The sequence below is a fragment of the Mobula hypostoma genome, chromosome X1, assembly GCF_963921235.1.
Source record: "Mobula hypostoma chromosome X1, sMobHyp1.1, whole genome shotgun sequence".
Classification (NCBI taxonomy): Eukaryota; Metazoa; Chordata; class Chondrichthyes; order Myliobatiformes; family Myliobatidae; genus Mobula; species Mobula hypostoma.
Window position 1 is genome coordinate 28,483,052 of NC_086128.1, and position 20,125 is coordinate 28,503,176.

General features: G+C 45.1%; 1 protein-coding gene across 2 annotated transcripts in view; it reads right to left on the reverse strand.

Annotated features, from left to right (window-relative positions):
* Window positions 1–20,125, reverse strand: part of LOC134340300 (E3 ubiquitin-protein ligase MARCHF9-like) — a 75,566-nt gene that overhangs the window by 34,352 nt on the left and 21,089 nt on the right. For both annotated transcript variants that reach the window (XR_010016517.1, XM_063037366.1), the window contains exon 2: window positions 3,429–3,584. Coding sequence is in view for 1 of the 2 variants with exons in the window: in XM_063037366.1 (XP_062893436.1) it covers window positions 3,429–3,584 (156 nt within the window). In the remaining variant the exon portion in view is untranslated. The remainder of the gene's footprint in view (window positions 1–3,428; window positions 3,585–20,125) is intronic.

Below are 20,125 nucleotides of genomic sequence, written 5' to 3' on the forward strand. Positions count from 1 at the left end.
TCTGCTCTCAATGAAAGACACGGTCGTCACCTGAGGTGAATGTCCACAGATGCTGGAAGGCGGGGGCCACTAAGCAGACTTGGTGCTCACTGAAAAGGAATGCTCACAGAAGGTGCAGGATTGCGTGCAAGAGGCCATCTCTCTTGGAATGCCTACACTCCTATGCACAAAGAACATGGGTATTTGCTGTATTGCCAAGTACGGCTGGGCTTTGCTTGCATTTCTATTGCGTCTTTCATGTTCCAGTAATGTTTCACAGGCACTCAAAGTGAAGGGAAATGCGCAGCCAATTTGCGCAGAGCAGGCTCCCTCAAACAAGAATGCAAGTCATCTGCTGTTTGCTTTTGGATGATAGTTCAACATTGGCCCGGGTCAGCAGGAAGAACTTCCCTGCCCTTCTTCAAACACTGCCATGTGGATTTTTAACATCCATGTACACCCAAGGGGGCTGATGGGGCCTTTGGATTAACCATGTCCAAAATGTCGCCTCCAACACTCTCTGCCATTCTGCCTCTTCTATAGTTTAGCCATCCACTGTAGTGCCCCTCCCTCAGGGCAGCACTCCCTCTTAATGCCCCTCTCACAGTGTGGTGCCTTTCTGCTCTCCGCTGCCTCTCTGTAACTTGGGTTTGCAGAGGGGCACTAACTTTCTAAGCACCTGCTGTACTGCAACCCTCTTTGCTGGAAGGTGCATATGCAGAGGTGCAGAGGACCAGAAAGGACTGCAACACCACCCAAAATTCAACAGCCTCTTGACAGTGTCGTACAGAAAGGTCTCAGGCCCTTTGACCCACTGAGTCTGCATCAGCCTCCCACAATCATCCTACACTAATCACAATTATATTTTCCCCACATTACCATCAACTCCCTCCAGTTTCTACCCTTCACCTGCACACAGCGGCCAGTTAACCTACCAATCAGCAGGTCATTGGGACGTGGCAAGAAACCCACCCACGTGGTCACAGTGGGTTACGTGCAGACTCCACACTGTACAGGTCAGGATTGAACCTGGGCCTCTCCAGCAGTGAGGCATCAAGCACTACCTGTTTTGTCACTGTGCAAAGGGAGACCAAGCAGGCATACTGAAGGGCAGCTGGTCCTCCGAGAAAGGCGGTCAGTAAAACAAAGCTGAGAATTGGGAATGGATAAAATGACTGGATGTTCTCTGTGGACTAGGTAGAGCTTAGGAGGAATGATGGTGCCGAACGGCAACTCCTTTGCTTGCATCTTCAGAAACAGCTCTATTTCCATCTTTAATATCTCTATTTTACCCTTTCAGGGTTCTTTTGAAGACCCTGACCTGGAGTTACACACAGGCTTTGGTTCTTTGCGGGAATGGGACCCGTTCTCAGGGTTCTATGACTGGCCATGATTCGACATGCCAAGGGTTTGGCCTAAGAATCTCGATCGTGTTCGGAAGCCTAAGATCTCGAGGCTCTGGAGATGAGTGGATCGAGGGTCAATGTCACGGCCAGAGACTCGTGTGTTGTCAGGGAGGCTGGAAAATCTTTCGCTGTGGGCCCGAAGACCTGAGGTCTTTGCGATCTTTAGGCACAGAGCTTGTAAAAAGTGACAAAATGGACTTTTAAGATCGTAAACCAGCGGGTTGTTGTTATGTCTCCCGCTCGCTGTCAAAATGGGGGACACCTCCCTCTCCCTTGCCAGGGAGAGAGACCCATGGGTTGGTGAATTCGGATGAAATGCGAAGCTTTTGGGGTAACTGCAAAGTCTGTACATTGCTACTGCTTAGCACACGCTTGGGCTCAGTGATTGTACCGATGTGCGTTTATTTTTGCTGGTGGGGGAGGAGGGGGAATTATTGCTCGCTGCAGCTTACGCGGGAGGGAGCTGGGGGGGACTTTGGGGTTCTCACGTTTAACTGTTATTCATTCTTTGGGGCAGTCTTCTGTTTTCGTGGATGTTTGTGAAGAAAAAGCATTTCAGGATGTGTATTGTATACATTTCTCTGACATTAAATTTGACCTTTGAACCTTGAGGTAAGTACCACTTATTGTTCCCTGGCTCCCTCTCATCTGTCTGATACTTTATATACAATATGTTGCAGTTAATTAACAGCAAGTATTGGCCAACTTCAAAGCACAGCTATGTCACCAATGCAAGGCAGGTTTGCCTTCTTGCTGAGAAGTGCTGGCGTCAATAGACAGTCAGAAGCCCTCTATCTCTTAAGTCCTCTCCCTTTTTATGGATCCACACTCTCACCTCTCTCCTGTTTTTCTCTGTCATTCCTCTCCCTCTCTGCACCCACTCCCTTCCTCCTCTCTTCCATGTGATATTCAAGCATTTTTCAGGAAATGAATGCCTAAATCCTCCAAATTCGCACCAAACCCCGCTGTGGGTATGAGCTGAAAGCTATCATTAATGCATGCAGTGTGGAAGAGACTCTCCTCTCTCTGGTCTTGAGTCTGTGAGGCAAGGGCACATTCTTGGCGGATCAGTTTTAACAGCAAAAACGTTGTTTGTGAATAAGTTCCTTGATGGATCTGAAATGGTTATACAACCACCAGCAATTTTCCAAGACTACATTGTATTTCCCTGAAATGCAAGTGAGAAAGAGAGCGTTGAGAAGAGATTTCTTTACTTGTAGTGCTGGTCCACTGTATTAACGCACTGCTGGCAAATAACGTGGCTCAGACACTGCGCAAGGCAATGAGGGGTTTGTACACACAGTGTCCGATGCATGCCAACCTTTTGCCTTTTTAGGGGCATCCCTTCCCCACCTTTAAAACAAGATCTTGGTGCTCTTCAACAGCTGCTTTGATATTTTTCCATTAAATCCACTGCCAGAACTGCAGCCAAGAGGCATGGAGGCTAGGGATGGGTTCCCGTCCTACCCACTCCACCATCTTGTTCCTATCTTTCTCACTGAGAGGTGCCCCAGCTTGTAGTCTGCTCTTGCCTGACACTGCGCAGATACAGGAACTGGTGCTGTGTCTCCCACCCCTACCCCATCTCCTCACTCTTGTTCTGCAGCTCAGCCCATTACCATCACACTGCCTGCCGGGAAGGGCAGAAGAACCACAGACGCTAGTTTGCTACTCACCATGTGAGGGAAGGGGGGGGGGGAAGAGGAGGGTGGGGACGGAGTAACACTGGAACATCACGGGACAGCTCCATCAGACAAAGCTGTTGCCAGGAGCTGTGGTGACAGCACAGGAGGAGGCCATTCAACCATCACAACAAAGGAACGTTAGACTAATCCCACCTCCCAGCTCTTGGTCACAGCACATGACGTGCTCATTCAGGTACTGGTTTAACGGGATGAGGGTTTCTCTTGCCCCTACTCAAGCCGTGATCTGTCATGGAGAGGCCAAGCTGGAGACAACTGTTGCCACACAGGAAATGCATCAATGGCCCGTTCCGTTTCTTTTGCCCTCCTTCCAGCATACCAGTGGGCATCTGCAACTGACCTGCAGGGGGTTCTTGGTGCTGATGGCCAGGACCTGGTACTTAAAGTAGCACAGCTCACAGCTCCAGGAGCCTCGCTCGCTGATCCAGCGGATTAGGCATGGCTGGTGGGTGCAACGCACGGAACCATCACACCGACAGGGGCTCAGCAGGTCGCCCTGAAAAACAAAGGAAGACTCAATAAACATCAGGCCATTCACACCCCTCTCGGGACCAGGGAGAGGTGACGGTCTCACACACAGCAAAGCATGAGGAGACATCACTGCTCACGTGCCAGTCAATTTGAATGAGAAGCAGGGAGAAGGCTTGTCTTAATTTGAAACAGCAGCCAGAGGACCATTAGTTCCCATCTGAGAAGGAAAGGCGGGTTTAATGGCTCATTCTGAAAACCAACTGCTCCATCCCCTCCAGCAGCACAACGTTCTCTCAGCCCTGCAGAATGAAGCTCAAGTCTCTGGAGCGGGACTTGAACCGACAACCTTCTGGCTCAAGGAGGAGCACTGACACACACCAAGGAACTGAATGGATGCAAATTTCATTTCTGTTTCCTGCGCTGGAGCTGAACCGTGCTGCTCTTGTCATCTCCAACATGTCTCGGAGCACACTGATCCACATCGACTGTGATAACACAGCCCACACGTACATCGAGTCTATTATTATCCATTCTAGATGGCACAATTACAGATGACAACCCTACAGGGATCCTGAATCACTCCAGCCTTGTTATTCTCACAGTACATTAAAAAATACTCTTCACATGAGACCTCACTGAGCAACATGCCTACCTTGATCTTTTCTGGTGAGACTTATTCTCCCCATTACCCACCCACCTCCACCGGGATCACATGCAAAGCAAGTACATTTCGTGTGTCAGCCCAGACAATGAGAGCTGCCCGGCTAATCAGGGACAGCGTACATTACGGTCCCATCTGATTCCACATCTGGAGTTCAGCGGGTGATTATGGAGAGAGCACTGATGTGTCCTGGCCTTTCCACTGTCCCTATCTAGACTGTGAATTCCTTCTCCAATTCCACCCCCTCCCCCCCGCCATAAAGGGCCGCTGGCACTAGTAGCCTTTGTGTTCCTGCTTATCACCCTCCTAATTGTCTCCATCTTCACTCACCTCTCCCCCTACCCTACAAATCTGCCCATTATCCTTCACCCCTCTTCAGTCTACCAATCACCTCTGGGTGCGTCTCACCTCTCCAAGTCTTTACACCGGCCATTCCTCCTCTCCACTCGCAGTCCTATGGCAGCATTTTGACCCGAAACATAATGGGTCGAGGAGTATCTGCAGGGGCAAATGGACAGCCTGAGTTCCTCCAGCAGAATGTTGCTGCGTATTCCATCATCTGCCATCTCTGGTGTCTGGCATTTCTGTGGCATCATCCACACCCTCAGGTCATACCAAAACGCTTCACAGCCAGTGAAGCGCCAGTGCTCTTGGAATGCAAAATGGTGCAGCTGATTTGTGCACTGCAAGATCCCACTAACACTGCTCGAGAACTGAAAGCTGGGTTAGTGATCTTGATCGAGTGATAATTATAACCATCGGGACATCAAAGAACTGCCCTGCTTTTCCTTCAAGCACTGTATTGGTCTCACACATCCAACTGAAAGAAGACAGGACCTCAATCTGACAGCTAATCCCTTCAACACTGCAACACTCCATCTGCAATGTCCCAACACTCCCACGGCAACAGTGTGGTGGTTCCTTTACACAGCCACTCTGACAGTGCAGCACTGCACAGGAGTTTTGCATTTAGACTTTTGTGAACAAAAGCTAAGAGCTGGCTGTGGGATAAACAGATCAGTTATTTAAAACCAAATTACCTTACTCCAAGATAATAAGAGTACAGAGAAACCCCATTCTGAGACCCTCTCCCTCTTGATCTGGAGCAGAGCCTCAAATAAAACAGCAGCTGGAATAAGCTATCCATCGGGACTGAGGTCAAACATACACAGAAGTTGCATAGCTTGCACCCCCCCCCTCTCAATAGAATGAAATGCCTCATCAAAAATGACTTCTAGCTCTTCTTTCAGTCTCTGGCAGAGCCTTTCTGCTCAAGCTATCATCACCTGTCAGCTACAGTTTAGGGGTAGTACTCACCTCAACTTCAGAAAGTTCTGGGTTTGATACCTGTCCCAAGGGTCCCAAACTCCAAAATCTTTGCAGGTGCATTGCTGAAGGGGTGCCAGCTTCTCCTTGGAGTGTTAAGCTGAGGCTCTCTCCAGCCTCTCAAAAATATTCCATGGCAACTATTTCAAAGCAGGGGAATTCTTTTCACTGCTAGTTGGGGCCAATATTTATCTCTCTCTAATAAAGTTACAAACAGATAATTCATCATTTACTATGCAGTTTCTAATAGCTTCCTGTGCACAAAATGGGCATTGTATTACTTCTGAAGGAAAAGGGTGCGTACACTAGCACTGGAAGAAGAGGTTCAAACCCAAGTATTTTCATTACGCAGAGATCAGAGCTGGTTTTGCCTGAGCTTCATATTTTCACTGTAGCACATGTAAATTTGTGTGATGTTATTTCTGATGTATATGATGCAATGCACATCATTAATGTGCATAGTTTAAGAACCTCAGTAGACCTGACACGCCTTTTAGTGTTCCCCATGCCTTAGTCTATACACACCGCAAGTTACTAAAGTAGGAACTCACAAGACTACATGCCTTCTACTGGCAACAAGAATGAGATTGGGGAAAAAAAATCAAAACCACTTGAAGTAACAAAGTTTTCAAGGGCACCTAAGGGCTTATACTCATGGCAGTAGAGTGAGTCACAGTAACATCCACGTGTAGAGTGGACGCTTCAGGAGTCAAGTTTCTACTAAAGCTCTGGAAAATCGAAGTGAAAATTTCCAAGAATATCCTTTAACTTTGATCCTTAGGTGTAGCCCAATATTATGCCACGTTCCTGTCAGAACTTTAATTGATACTGGCATTGCTACATCAACTGTGGAAGGATGAACAATGGTCGTGGGAGCGGGGAGAGGACGTGCAAGAGGAGTTTCTACAGCAAGTCCTCCTCAGTACTCTCTGACACCACCTGTACCCTGAAGATTATGTGTGGTACCTGTAAATTGTGGAATAAAAACAGAAAATGCTGGAAACAGTCAGCAGGCCAGGCAGCATATGTGGAAAGAGAAACAGGCATAATGGGATCTAGATCCTGGAATGTCAGCTGCTTGTTCTTTCCACAAACGCTGCCTGACCAGCTGACTGGTTTGCAGATTTTTAAAATTATTTCAGATTTCCAGATATTTGCAGTTTTTAGGTTTTCATTTCTGGTCATTAGGAAGGCAGGGCAGAGAAAATCCACATAATAGACAGGGATTTGGAAGGTGAAACAGTGTACTGAAAAGCATATGATGTGTTTTTTTTTGACATACTTGATCTCATGTATCATGGTTCTTAAACTGTGTGCAGATGAAAACATTGAATAAATAAGACACATGTCCTTTTAGAACTCTACTAGTTTCCATGAATTACTCTGGACATTTTGCAAGTTACTACACTAAGACCTCACAAGAATACATATACTGTATTCTTTGTTCCTATCTCTTAATGTCTTTGGTTTAGAAAAATCTTTCATCAGGTTTAAAATTAACAATTGATCCAGTTTGGAAATTTGAGAAAGAGGGTTTCAAATTTCTCCCTTCCTCTGCATGTGTTTCCAACTTCACTCCTGAAAACTAGATCTCATTTACAGAAGCTGTTGCCTAGTCCCAGACTTTCCAATCAGCAAAAGTAGGGCGGGGGGGGGGGGAAATAAACTATAAGTTTCCCATAATACCTTAAAATCTGTAATAAAAAATACTTGAAATTCCAAGTCCCAGGGCCTTAAAATAAATACATATGACCCCAGCATTACGGAGGTTGGTTGTGTTCCTTGAAAAGGGCCTATATAAAACAAAGTCAGGTCATCTGTACTTCCACCAAGAAATGTAAGCTGAAAAAAAATCTTTTGTTTAATTACTTTTTCTCTACATAAGCTTTGTAAGAGCGAATTTTATTCTGTATCTCAAAATTTTGAGTCATGATTGCAAATTCTACAAGTATAAATTGCCATAACCCAATGGATGTAATGCAAGGATCAGCTGGAGAGGCAAATGAGAGACAATAAATTTCAGTTTGATGAGTTAGCTTAGTGCTTAATATGTGCCTGTCTGTGGACAAGTGTCTAATATTCACCCCAGCCCAAGCTTCTACCTGAACCTAGAGCTGACCTTCAAGCACTTGAAATAGAAACATAGAAAATAGGTGCAGGAGTAGGCCATTCGGCCCTTCGAGCCTGTACCGCCATTCAGTATGATCATGGCTGATCATCCAACTCAGAACCCTGCCCCAGCCTTCCCTCCATACCCCCTGATCCCTTTAGCCACAAGGGCCATATCTAACTCCCTCTTAAACATAGCCAATGAACTGGCCTCAACAGTTTCCTGTGGCAGAGAATTCCACAGGTTCACCACTCTCTGTGTGAAGAAGTTTTTCCTAATCTCGGTCCTAAAAGGCTTCTCTTCTATCCTGAAACTGTGACCCCTCGTTCTGGACTTCCCCAACATCGTGAACAATCTTCCTACATCTAGCCTGTCCAATCCCTTTAGAATTTTATACGTTTCAATAAGATCCCCCCTCAATTTTCTAAATTCCAACGAGTACAAGCCCAGTTCATCCAGTCTTTCTTCATATGAAAGTCCTGCCATCCCAGGAATCAATCTGGTGAACCTTCTTTGTACTCCCTCTATGGCAAGAATGTCTTTCCTCAGATTAGGGGACCAAAACTGTGCATGATACTCCAAGTGTGGTCTCACCAAGGCCTTGTACAACTGCAATAGTACCTCCCTGCTCCTGTACTCGAATCCCCTTGCTATGAATGCTAGCATACCATTCGCCTTTTTCACCGCCTGCTGTACCTGCATGCCCACTTTCAATGACTGGTGTATAATGACACCCAGGTCTCATTGCACCTCCCCTTTTCCTAATCGGCCACCATTCAGATAATAATCTGTTTTCCTGTTTTTGCCACCAAAGTGGATAACGTCACATTTATCCACATTAAATTGCATCTGCCATGAATTTGCCCACTCACCCAACCTATCCAAGTCACCCTGCATCCTCTTAGCATCCTCCTCACAGCTAACACTGCCACCCAGCTTCGTGTCATCCGCAAACTTGGAGATGCTGCATTTAATTCCCTCATCCAAGTCATTAATATATATTGTAAACAACTGGGGTCCCAGCACTGAGCCTTGCGGTACCCCACTAGTCACTGCCTGCCATTCTGAAAAGGTCCCGTTTATTCCCACTCTTTGCTTCCTGTCTGCCAACCAAATCTCTATCCACATCAATACCTTACCCCCAATACTGTGTGCTTTAAATACCACTGCTCTCATTCTTGTGTGGAATGCAATGCATTGTGCTCTGTAATACTACTCACAAACAAAAAAAATCTGTAGATGCTGGAAATCCAAGCCATACATCCAAATGCTGAAGGAACTCAGAAGGCCAGGCAGCATCTACGGAAAAAGGTAAATAGTCGACGTTTTGGGTCATGACCCTTCATCAATGAATTTTCCATAGATGCTGCCTAGCCTGGTGAGTTCCTCCAGCATTTTGTGTGTGTTGCTCTGTAATCCAATTGTTAGCCTGCAGAAGCAATGACATTCAAAAAGGGAAGGCAATTTCTCCTGTCTCCTGCCAGCGGTTGTGTGAATGTTGCCACTTTCACTTCCCTGCTCCAGCCATAACCTTTCAACTCCAGTCAGGGGCTAAGGCACCAGGAGTTTGTCTCAGGCCTTGACCCCAGGCTGTGCTACTGGCTGAGGATAGGCCTTGGTGAGATGGTGAAGGTGCAAAAGTTTGTCTCAATGCTCTGAGCTGATAAAGGGGAGGGGAAGCGCAAATCGTCAGTGAGTCACGCTCCAAATCAATGCCCAGCTAGAACTTATTTGTGGATAGATGTACCAGTCTCTAAATTCTCACCCACACCCGGCTCCTCTGGAGAACCTATCCCATTTCTCACATACACAAAAGAGAACTGCATTACTTCTAGGCCAATCTGAAGGATCAGCCTCCTCACCCCTCACCCCCCCCCCATATGTCCAGCTGTTCAGGCCACCGTAGCTTGATCACTGTAGACTAGCAACCTAGGGTGGGTTCCAAGGGCCATTAGACTGGACTAGAGGAGGCCATTTCATTTTGCTTCTGTTTTACAACAACCACCCCCTAGCCCTGAAAACTTTTTTCCCACTCGAGAGTCTCCAGTCCACAAGTATCAGACGAGTCATTCAGGACACAGTAAATTGATTGAAAGAATGTGAGGTGACCCCATTGAAATGTACGAAATTCTTGCAAGGTAGATGCAGGGAGGATGTCTCCCTGTCTAAGGACTCTAGAGCTAAGGGCCACCGTCTTAAAATAATGGGCAGGCCTGAAATGAGGAAAAAAGGTCTTTACCCAGAAAATGGTGAATCTTCCAAGGTCTCTACCCCAGAGGCTGTGGAGGTTCAGTCACTGATAGAATTCAAAGCAGTGAATAAGATTTCAGAACAGGATAAGTGTAGGAAAATAGTGCTCAAGATAGATCAGCCATATTCAGCAAGTCCAACCAACCTGGAGCGACAATCAACAAAAAAAACTCATTGAAACATGCTCAAATCTGTGGCCTCGAGAGATCTGGGGATTGGGTGGGAATGAGGCGCAGGGAGGGCTGAGATTTGCTGAGCGGTTGAGGTGACAACCTAGACTCTTGGTTCGCCAGTGAGGGGGTGAGGCCTGGGTCAGAGATCCAGGTCCAGGGAGCAATGGAGGAAGGTCAGCCATTTGGAAGTCAGCTTGAATCCCAGCTGTGGAATTTAAATTCAAGTAATTAACTCAATCTGCAAAGAAGCGAGAATCAAGATTGTTGTAAAAACTAAGGAACTCTGCCATCCTTATACATTCTGGCCTGTATGTGACTCCAGTCACTTAATTGACTCGCCAGCTCAGGGGCAATAAAAGATGGAGAGTAAATGCTGGGGTTGCCAGTGAGACTGTGCCCTGAGGGAGTAACTAAAAGCAACATTTCTTCTTGGTAACTTAAGGCAACTTTAAATTTAAGACAGGAAAGGACATAGTTTTAAGGTGATTGGAGGAAAGTATAGGGGGATGTCAGAAGTATGTTTTTATTTAACACAGAGAGTGCTGGGTGCGTGGAACACCCTGCTAAGGGTGGTGGTAAAGGCAGGTACGTTAGGGACATTTAAGAGACTCTTAGATAGGCACATAGACGATAGAAAAATGATGGACTATACAGGAGGGAAAGGTTAGGTTGATCTTGGAGTAGGTTAAAAAGTTGGCACAACATCATGGGCTGAAGAGCCTGTACTGTTCTATGTTCTATAACTTAGGACAACCTCTGGATGCAGAAACGCCATGGGGCTCACTGGGAATCTCTTTAGGATTCTAGATAAGGATAGACAGGTTTAAAATTTGGAAAAGAAGGATGCAGGCCTGATGTTGGAAGTTATGCTTCACAGAGTATGAGTGATTGACATGTTCATTGTATTTCTGGAAGGGCAAAGGGAGCCAAGAGGTCTGGATTTATTTCAGAAACAATTAGACAATTGGGAGTGGGAGGTCTTTCTAAATGATGATGGAATAAGTGGCCTTCACCTAAAAGCAACCCTGTGCTCTAATCAAAATGAAATGGAAAGTCAAAAGGAAGGGAAACAGTGAATACGAGAGTGAAATGGTTGCACTCTTGCCCTTAGGGATGTAGGGTTTCAATCCCACATGCTTAACTACTGATTTATACAGACCATGGTACTGCCGTCGGTACTGTGCCAGCTAATGCTAATAGTGTCAATAAACTGCGCTGGAGGGAGACAAAAGCATCGCGACCAAACATCACCAACCTGAAACATCAACTCTTACTCTCTATACAGACGCTGCCTCACCCGCTGAGAATTTCTAGCGAGTCCTCTTTTATTTCAGATATCAGAGCTGGCGGGGTGGTGAGAGATGAACCAATCCAACACGTTAATAATAAACACCAGAAAGCCTGCAGATGCTGAAAATCCAAAACAACACACAAAATGCTGGAGGATCTCAGCAGGTCAGGCAGCATCTGTGGAAATGAATAAACAGTCAACATTTCAGGCCAATATCCTTCTTCAGGACTAGTTAAATTATGGTAATAGAAGGCTATTCAGTCTATCTGATCCAGACTGGCAAAAATATTTCATTCCCCATCATAGATGCTGCCTGACTTGCTGAGTTCCTCCAGCATTTTGTGTGTGTTGCTCAAGATTTCCAGTATCTACAGAATCTCACGTGTTTATGGGTTGCCATTAAGACTAATCCCACTTTCCAGCTCATGGCCTTATAGGTTACAGCATATCAAGTGATCATCCACATATTGTAAAGATTTTGTCTCCACCATCCTTCAGGGATTGGGTTTGAGATCCCAACCATACTTGGCCATGCGTGGGATTCCCCTCTATCTAAGCCCCAGGTTACTGACATCTCATAGTTAGATAGCATGGAAAAAGGCCCCTCAGCCCAAGTTCTCAACATCAACCAAGGTGCCCACCTGAGCTATTCCCATTTGCCTATTTATGGCAAATGCATCTTTCTCATCAATTCTAGGCCATTCATAATGTTATGCATCTCAAGGTTCTCTTTATCCACAACGAAACAACACACCCAGTCAAACTTTCCACGTAACTATAATTTTCCAGAGCAATACACACAAAATGGAGGAATTCGGCAGGTCAGGCAGCATCTACGGAGAAGAATAAACAGTCAACATTTTGTGCCAAAACCCCTAGTCAGGACCCTCACAACAAGTGATGAAGCAGGCAGGACTGTGAGTTCTGGAAGCCCTTAGTACGAGAACATGTATATCCCAGATCAAGTGCCACAGCCACCGAAATATCCATCAATAGACAACCCTTAAGAGAACATCACACTCAACTCAAGTGATCACACTACTATTCCTGCAATGTGGCCAAGACTGTAAATGGTAAGCAAGGTCTGTCTTGATACTTTTCCGGCATGTACTCTATAGAGAGAAAATCTCCTGGTCAACCTATGTCACATACATTCTCGAACAAAGATCAATCCGGCTACAGTCACTGAGCTACAGTACATAGATGATGCTTGTATAAGTGTTCAGGCATCAAGCTCCAGGTCGTTGTCAACTTGGCCACTGGAGCATATGAGAGAACAGGCTTGCATAGTAACCACAAAACAAAGATTTTTACTAACTTTCCCCCTCTGTAAAACACTGCTCTCCAACAATAGAAACATAGAAACATAGAAGATAGGTGCAGGAGTAGGCCATTCGGCCCTTCGAGCCTGCACCGCCATTTATTATGATCATGGCTGATCATCCAACTCAGAACCCCGCCCCAGCCTTCCCTCCATGCCCCCTGACCCCCGTAGCCACAAGGGCCATATCTAACTCCCTCTTAAATATAGCCAATGAACTGGCCTCAACTGTTTCCTGTGGCAGAGAATTCCACAGATTCACCACTCTCTGTGTGAAGAAGTTTTTCCTAATCTCGGTCCTAAAAGGCTTCCCCTCTATTCTCAAACTGTGACCCCTCGTTCTGGACTTCCCCAACATCGGGAACAATCTTCCAGCATCTAGCCTGTCCAATCCCTTTAGGATCTTATACGTTTCAATCAGATCCCCCCTCAATCTTCTAAATTCCAATGAGTACAAGCCCAATTCATCCAGTCTTTCTTCATATGAAAGTCCTGCCATCCCAGGAATCAATCTGGTGAACCTTCTTTATACTCCCTCTATGGCAAGGATGTCTTTCCTCAGATTAGGGGACCAAAACTGCACACAATACTCCAGGTGTGGTCTCACCAAGGCCTTGTACAACTGCAGTAGTACCTCCCTGCTCCTGTACTCGAATCCTCTCACTATAAATGCCAGCATACCATTCGCCTTTTTCACCGCCTGCTGTACCTGCATGCCCACTTTCAATGACTGGTGTATAATGACACCCAGGTCTCGTTGCACCTCCCCTTTTCCTAATCGGCCACCATTCAGATAATAATCTGTTTTCCTATTTTTGCCACCAAAGTGGATAACTTCACATTTATCCACATTAAATTGCATCTGCCATGAATTTGCCCACTCACCCAACCTATCCAAGTCACCCTGCATCCTCTTAGCATCCTCCTCACTGCTAACACTGCCACCCAGCTTCGCGTCATCCGCAAACTTGGAGATGCTGCATTTAATTCCCTCATCCAAGTCATTAATATATATTGTAAACAACTGGGGTCCCAGCACTGAGCCTTGCGGTACCCCACTAGTCACTGCCTGCCATTCTGAAAAGGTCCCGTTTATTCCCACTCTTTGCTTCCTGTCTGCTAACCAATTCTCCACCCACACCAATACCTTACCCCCAATACCGTGTGCTTTAAGTTTGCACACTAATCTCCTGTGTGGGACCTTGTCAAAAGCCTTTTGAAAATCCAAATATACCACATCCACTGCTTCTCCCCTATCCACTCTACTAGTTACATCCTCAAAAAATTCTATGAGATTCGTCAGACATGATTTTCCTTTCACAAATCCATGCTGACTTTGTCCGATCATTTCACCGCTTTCCAAATGTGCTGTTATCACATCCTTGATAACTGACTCCAGCAGTTTCTCCACCACCGACGTTAGGCTAACCGGTCTATAGTTCCCCGGTTTCTCTCTCCCTCCTTTTTTAAAAAGTGGGGTTACATTAGCCACCCTCCAATCCTCAGGAACTAGTCCAGAATCTAACGAGTTTTGAAAAATTATCACTAATGCATCCACTATTTCTTGGGCTACTTCCTTAAGCACTCTAGGATGCAGACCATCTGGCCCTGGGGATTTATCTGCCTTCAATCCCTTCAATTTACCTAACACCACTTCCCTACTAACATGTATTTCGCTCAGTTCCTCCATCTCACTGGACCCTCTGTCCTTTACTATTTCTGGAAGATTATTTATGTCCTCCTTAGTGAAAACAGAAACAAAGTAATTATTCAATTGGTCTGCCATGTCCTTGCTCCCCATAATCAATTCACCTGTTTCTGTCTTCAGGGGACCTATATTTGTCTTTACCAGTCTTTTTCTTTTTACATATCTATAAAAGCTTTTACAGTCCGTTTTTATGTTCCCTGCCAATTTTCTCTCATAATCTTTTTTCCCCTTCCTAATTAAGCCCTTTGTCCTCCTCTGCTGAACTCTGAATTTCTCCCAGTCCTCAGGTGAGCCACTTTCTCTGGCTAATTTGTATGCTTCTTCTTTGGAATTGATACTATCCCTAATTTCTCTTGTCAGCCACGGGTGCACTACCTTCCTTGATTTATTCTTTTGCCAAACTGGGATGTACAATTGTTGTAGTTCATCCATGCAACCTTTAAATGCTTGCCATTGCATATCCACCGTCAATCCTTTAAGTGTCATTTGCCAGTCTATCTTAGCTAATTCACGTCTCATACCTTCAAAGTTACCCCTCTTTAAGTTCAGAACCTTTGTTTCTGAATTAACTATGTCACTCTCCATCTTAATGAAGAATTCCACCATATTATGGTCACTCTTACCCAAGGGGCCTCTCACGACAAGATTGCTAATTAACCCTTCCTCATTGCTCAAAACCCAGTCCAGAATAGCCTGCTCTCTAGTTGGTTCCTCGACAGGTTGGTTCAAAAAACCATCCCGCATACATTCCAAGAAATCCTCTTCCTCAGCACCTTTACCAATTTGGTTCACCCAGTCTACATGTAGATTGAAGTCACCCATTATAACTGCTGTTCCTTTATTGCACACATTTCTAATTTCCTGTTTAATACCATCTCCGACCTCACTACTACTGTTAGGTGGCCTGTACACAACTCCCACCAGCATCTTCTGCCCCTTAGTGTTACGCAGCTCTACCCATATCGCTTCCACATCTTCCCGGCTTATGTCCTTCCTTTCTATTGTGTTAATCTCTCCTTTAACCAGCAACGCCACCCCAACTCCCCTTCCTTCATGTCTATCCCTCCTGAATATTGAATATCCCTGAACGTTGAGCTCCCATCCCTGGTCACCCTGGAGCCATGTCTCTGTGATCCCAACTATATCATAATCATTAATAACAATCTGCACTTTCAATTCATCCACCTTATTACGAATGCTCCTTGCATTGACACATAAAGCCTTCAGGCGCTCTTTTACAACTCTCTTAGCCCTTATACAATTATGTTGAAAAGTGGCCCTTTTTAATGCTTGCCCTGGATTTGTCGGCCTGCCACTTTTACTTTTCTCCTTTGTACTTTTTGCTTCTACCCTCACTTTACACCCCTCTGTCTCTCTGCACCGGTTCCCATCCCCCTGTTGTGAACTAACCTCCTCACGCCTAGCCTCTTTAATTTGATTCCCACCCCCCAACCATTCTAGTTTAAAGTCACCTCAGTAGCCCCCGCTCATCTCCCTGCCAGGATATTGGTCCCCCCAATAGAGGTCTACAACAAGACCCTAAATAATGTGAAACACTTCCCATATTATGCTAGTCATGATGAAATTCGCCATGCTAGGTAGAGTTAAGGGACTGCAAGGGTAAAAAGAACCTGATGGGATTTATATACAGGCTTCCAAACAGTAGCCAGGATGTGGGCTACAAATTATAGAGGGAGATAGAAAATGCATGTCAAAAAGGCAATGTTACGATAGTCATGGGGGATTTCACTATGCAGGTAAATTAGGAAAACCAGGTTGGTGCTGATCTTAGATCCCAAGAGAGAATTTGTAGAATGCCTATGAGATGGCATCTTAGAGCAGCTTGTGGTTAAGCCCACTGGGGGATCAGCTATTCTGGACTTAGTGTTGTGTAATAAACAAGATTTGATTAGGGAGCTTAAGGTAAAGAAACTCTTAGGAGACAGATCATAATATGATGGAATTCACCCTGCAATTTGAGAAGGAGAAGATAAAGTCAAATATATCAGTATTACAGTGGAGTAAAGAGAGTTACAGAGGCATGAGAGAGGAGCTGGCCAAAGTTGATTGGAAGGGGACACTATCAGGGATGACAGCAGAACAGCAATGGTTGGAATTTCTGAGAAATATTTGGAAGGTGCAGGATAGATGCATCCCAAAGAAGAAGTTGTATTCTAAAGGCAGGATGACACAATCGTGGCTGACAAGGAAGTTAAAGCCAATATAAAAGCAAAAGAGAGGGCATATAATAGAGCAAAAATTAATGGGAAGTTAGAAGATCCGAAAGCTTTTAAAAACCAACAGAAGGCAGCTAAAAAGCCATTAGGAGGGAAAAGATGATATATGAAGGTAAGCTAGCCAATAATATCAAAGAGGATACCGTAAGACCATAAGATATAGGAGCAGAATTAGGCCTTTTGGCCCATCGAGTCTGCTTCACCATTTCATCATGGCTGATCCAATTATGATGGTGTACACCCAGGTTCTGAAAGAGGTGGCTGAAGAGATTGTAGAGGCATTAGTAATGATCTTTCAAAAATCACTAGATTCTGGAATGGTTCCGGAAGACTGGAAAATTGCAAATATCACTCCATTCTTCAAGAAGGGAGAGAGGCAAAAGAAAGGAAACTATAGGCCAGTTAGCCTGACCTCAGTGGTTGGGAAGATGTTGGAGTTGATTATTAAGGATGAGGTCTCAGGGTTCTTGGAGGCACAGGATAAGATAGGCCGTAGTCAGCATGGTTTCAACAAAGGAAAATCTTGCCTGACAAATCTGTTGGAATTCTTTGAAGAATTAACAAGCAGAATAGGCAAAGGAGAATCAGTGGATGTTGTGTGCTTAGATTTTCAGAAGGCCTTTGACAAGGTGCCGCACATAAGGCTGCTTAGCTATTACAGGAAATATTCTAGAATAGATAGAGCATTGGCTGATTGACAGAGACAAAGAATGAGAACAAAGGGAGCCTTTTCTGGTTGGCTGCCAGTGACTAGTGGTATTCCACAGGGGTCAGTGTTGGGACTGCTTCTTTTTATGTTATATGTTAATGATTTGGATGACGGAATTGATGGCTTTATGGCAAAGTTTGTGGATGATACAAAGATAGGTGGAGGGACAGATAGTGTTGAGGAAGCAGGGAGACTGCAGAAGGACTTAGACAGCTTTGGGAAATTGGCAAAGAAGTGGCAGATGGAATAGTGTCGGGAAGTGAATGGTCATGCACTTTGGTAGAAGGAATAAAAGCATAGATTATTTTCTAAACGGGAAGCAAATTCAGAAACCAGAGGTGCAAAGGGATGTGGGAGTCCTTATGCAGGATTCCCTACAGGTTAACTTGCAAGTTGAGTCAGTGTTGAGGAAGGCAAATGCAATGTTACCATTCATTTCAAGAGGACCAGAATATAAAAGCAGGGATGCAACACTGAGGCTTTATAAGGCATTGTTGAGGCCTCACTTGGAGTACTGTGAGCAGTTTGGGGCCGCTTATCTAAGAAAGGATGTGCTGACATTGGGGAGGGTTCAAAGGAGGTTCACGAAAACGATTCCGTGAACCAAAGGATTATCATATGAGGAGTATTTGATGGCTGTGGGTCGGCACTCACTGGAATTTTGAAGAATGAGGGAGGGGATCTCATTGAAACCTATTGAATGTTGAAAGGCCTAGGTAGAGTGGATGTGGAGAGGAAGTTTCCTATGATGGGGGAGTCTAGAACCAAGGGAACAACTTCAGAATAGAGGGACATCCATTCAGAACAAAGATAAGGAGGAATTTCTTTAGCCAGAGAGTGATGAATCTGTGGAATTCACTGCCATAGGTGGCTGTGGATGCCATGCCATTGGATATATTTAAGGCAGGGATTGATAGGTTTTTGATTAGCTTGGGTGTGATAAATTATGGGGAGAAGGCAGGAGAATGGGGTTGAAAGGGAACTGGATCAGCCATGTTGAAATGGCAGAGCAGACTCGACATGCTGAATGGCCTAATTCTGCTCCTGTGTCTTATGGTCTTATAGTGTTATGATATCCAGTGTGCCAACACTACTTTTGGCTAACCGAGGAAAAGAGCATTTGACAGTCAAAACCTCAATTTAATTTCTGGCCAAGATGGCTCCAGTGAATAATGATTCCTCGAGTGACATCTTCCAGATAGTCAATCATTTCAGTTTTTCTACGCCTTCTATTTTTTCTTTTTATCCTAATTTTGTTTTTGAAGCTGTTGGAACCTGTGACTGACAGTCGGCAGTTCAATCGAGTGACCTAGTGCTCAGCTGTCCCTGAGAAATCTCCAGGAGAGAAATACGAGCATGAGCAACCACGAGCAGAAGCTCAGAGACAAGACAAGGGGACATGATTGACTACACTTCTCGCCGATAAAAGCACCTAGGATGACTAAAACGTCAAGGCAAATGCAGAGGAGAGCGAGCGGTTCTCAGAGGCCGCTGGTTCGAGTCACTGCCCTCGGAGGGGCCGCTGGGTCCCAATGCTCTCGGAGATGATATCGAAATTCTGAGATTTATGGATTGGACTGTAGTTCGTATTGGCTTCTTTCAGCTCTATGTTTTTTTTGTGCTCTCGTCCATTTTTTCTTGTTGCCAATTGGCAGGCTGGGGGTTTGGGTTTCAAGTTCTTGTTGTTATTTCTCGATGTGGGTTAATTGTTGTGTGAGGGAAGGGTTTGGGGGGGGTTGCAAGTTTTTGTTTTTCTTTTTGTGCGGCGGAAGGTGGGGGAGATTGATGTCTTTCTTTCAACTACTTCTATGGTTTTTCTGTATTTTATGGCTATCTGGAGAAGACAAACCTCAGAGTTGTATTCTGAGTACATACTTTGATAACGAAATGAACCTTTGAGATCTGGCATGAAACTGAGAGCCGCGCAGGCAGCAGTGATTCCTGTCTTCCTGCACATTTCTGGGACATGGACTATGTTCAGCAGGCATCTCGAAGTACTGGAGACATACCACCAATCCTGCCTCTGAAAAATCTTCCAAATTAACTGGCAGGATCAGTGGGCTGGCACCTCCCAGGCCAACGAAGCCTCTAAATACACTCAATCAAACAAGCATGAATTGGAGCACTCAGCATGTCGAGCCTGCTCTGCCATTTAATAAGATCTGATTGCAATCTCAACTGCACATTTTTATCAATCCATGGCAACCTTTCACCCACTTGCTGATCAAATATCTACTTCTGGCTTCAAAATATTCAAACCTTCTGCTTCCACCTCTCTGTTGTAGGAGGAGAGTTCCAAAGGCTCTTGATCCTCCGAGAGAAAAGATCATTCCTAGCCTGTCCACATCATTTGCACACCTAGCATGAGACTACCGAAACAGAGACTCGACTCTGAGCTCTATCATGACAAGAGATTCCTAAGTACACAGATGGAAATGATTCAAGGGTGTTCTGAAAGCTTGTTTGAAAATGTGCACTGGGAATCCCTGGCCCACGACCACTTAAAATGGAGGAGTATGGAGGATGGCAAGAATGCACACAGAAAATCACTTTGTGAACTACACACCAACCCATCCTCTCAAGCAGTTCTTTCCCCACTCTTGTGTCATAGACCTTCCCACTTTTGAATTCTATGCCTTGCTGATAAAAGCAAGTATTCCTTTGAAGCTTCCTAATTACCTTATTCACATGTACCCCATGTATGGGCATGTGGCCAAGTGGTTAGGGCATTGCACTAGCAACCTGAAGGTCGTGAGTTCTTGGACAACATTGGTGTTGTG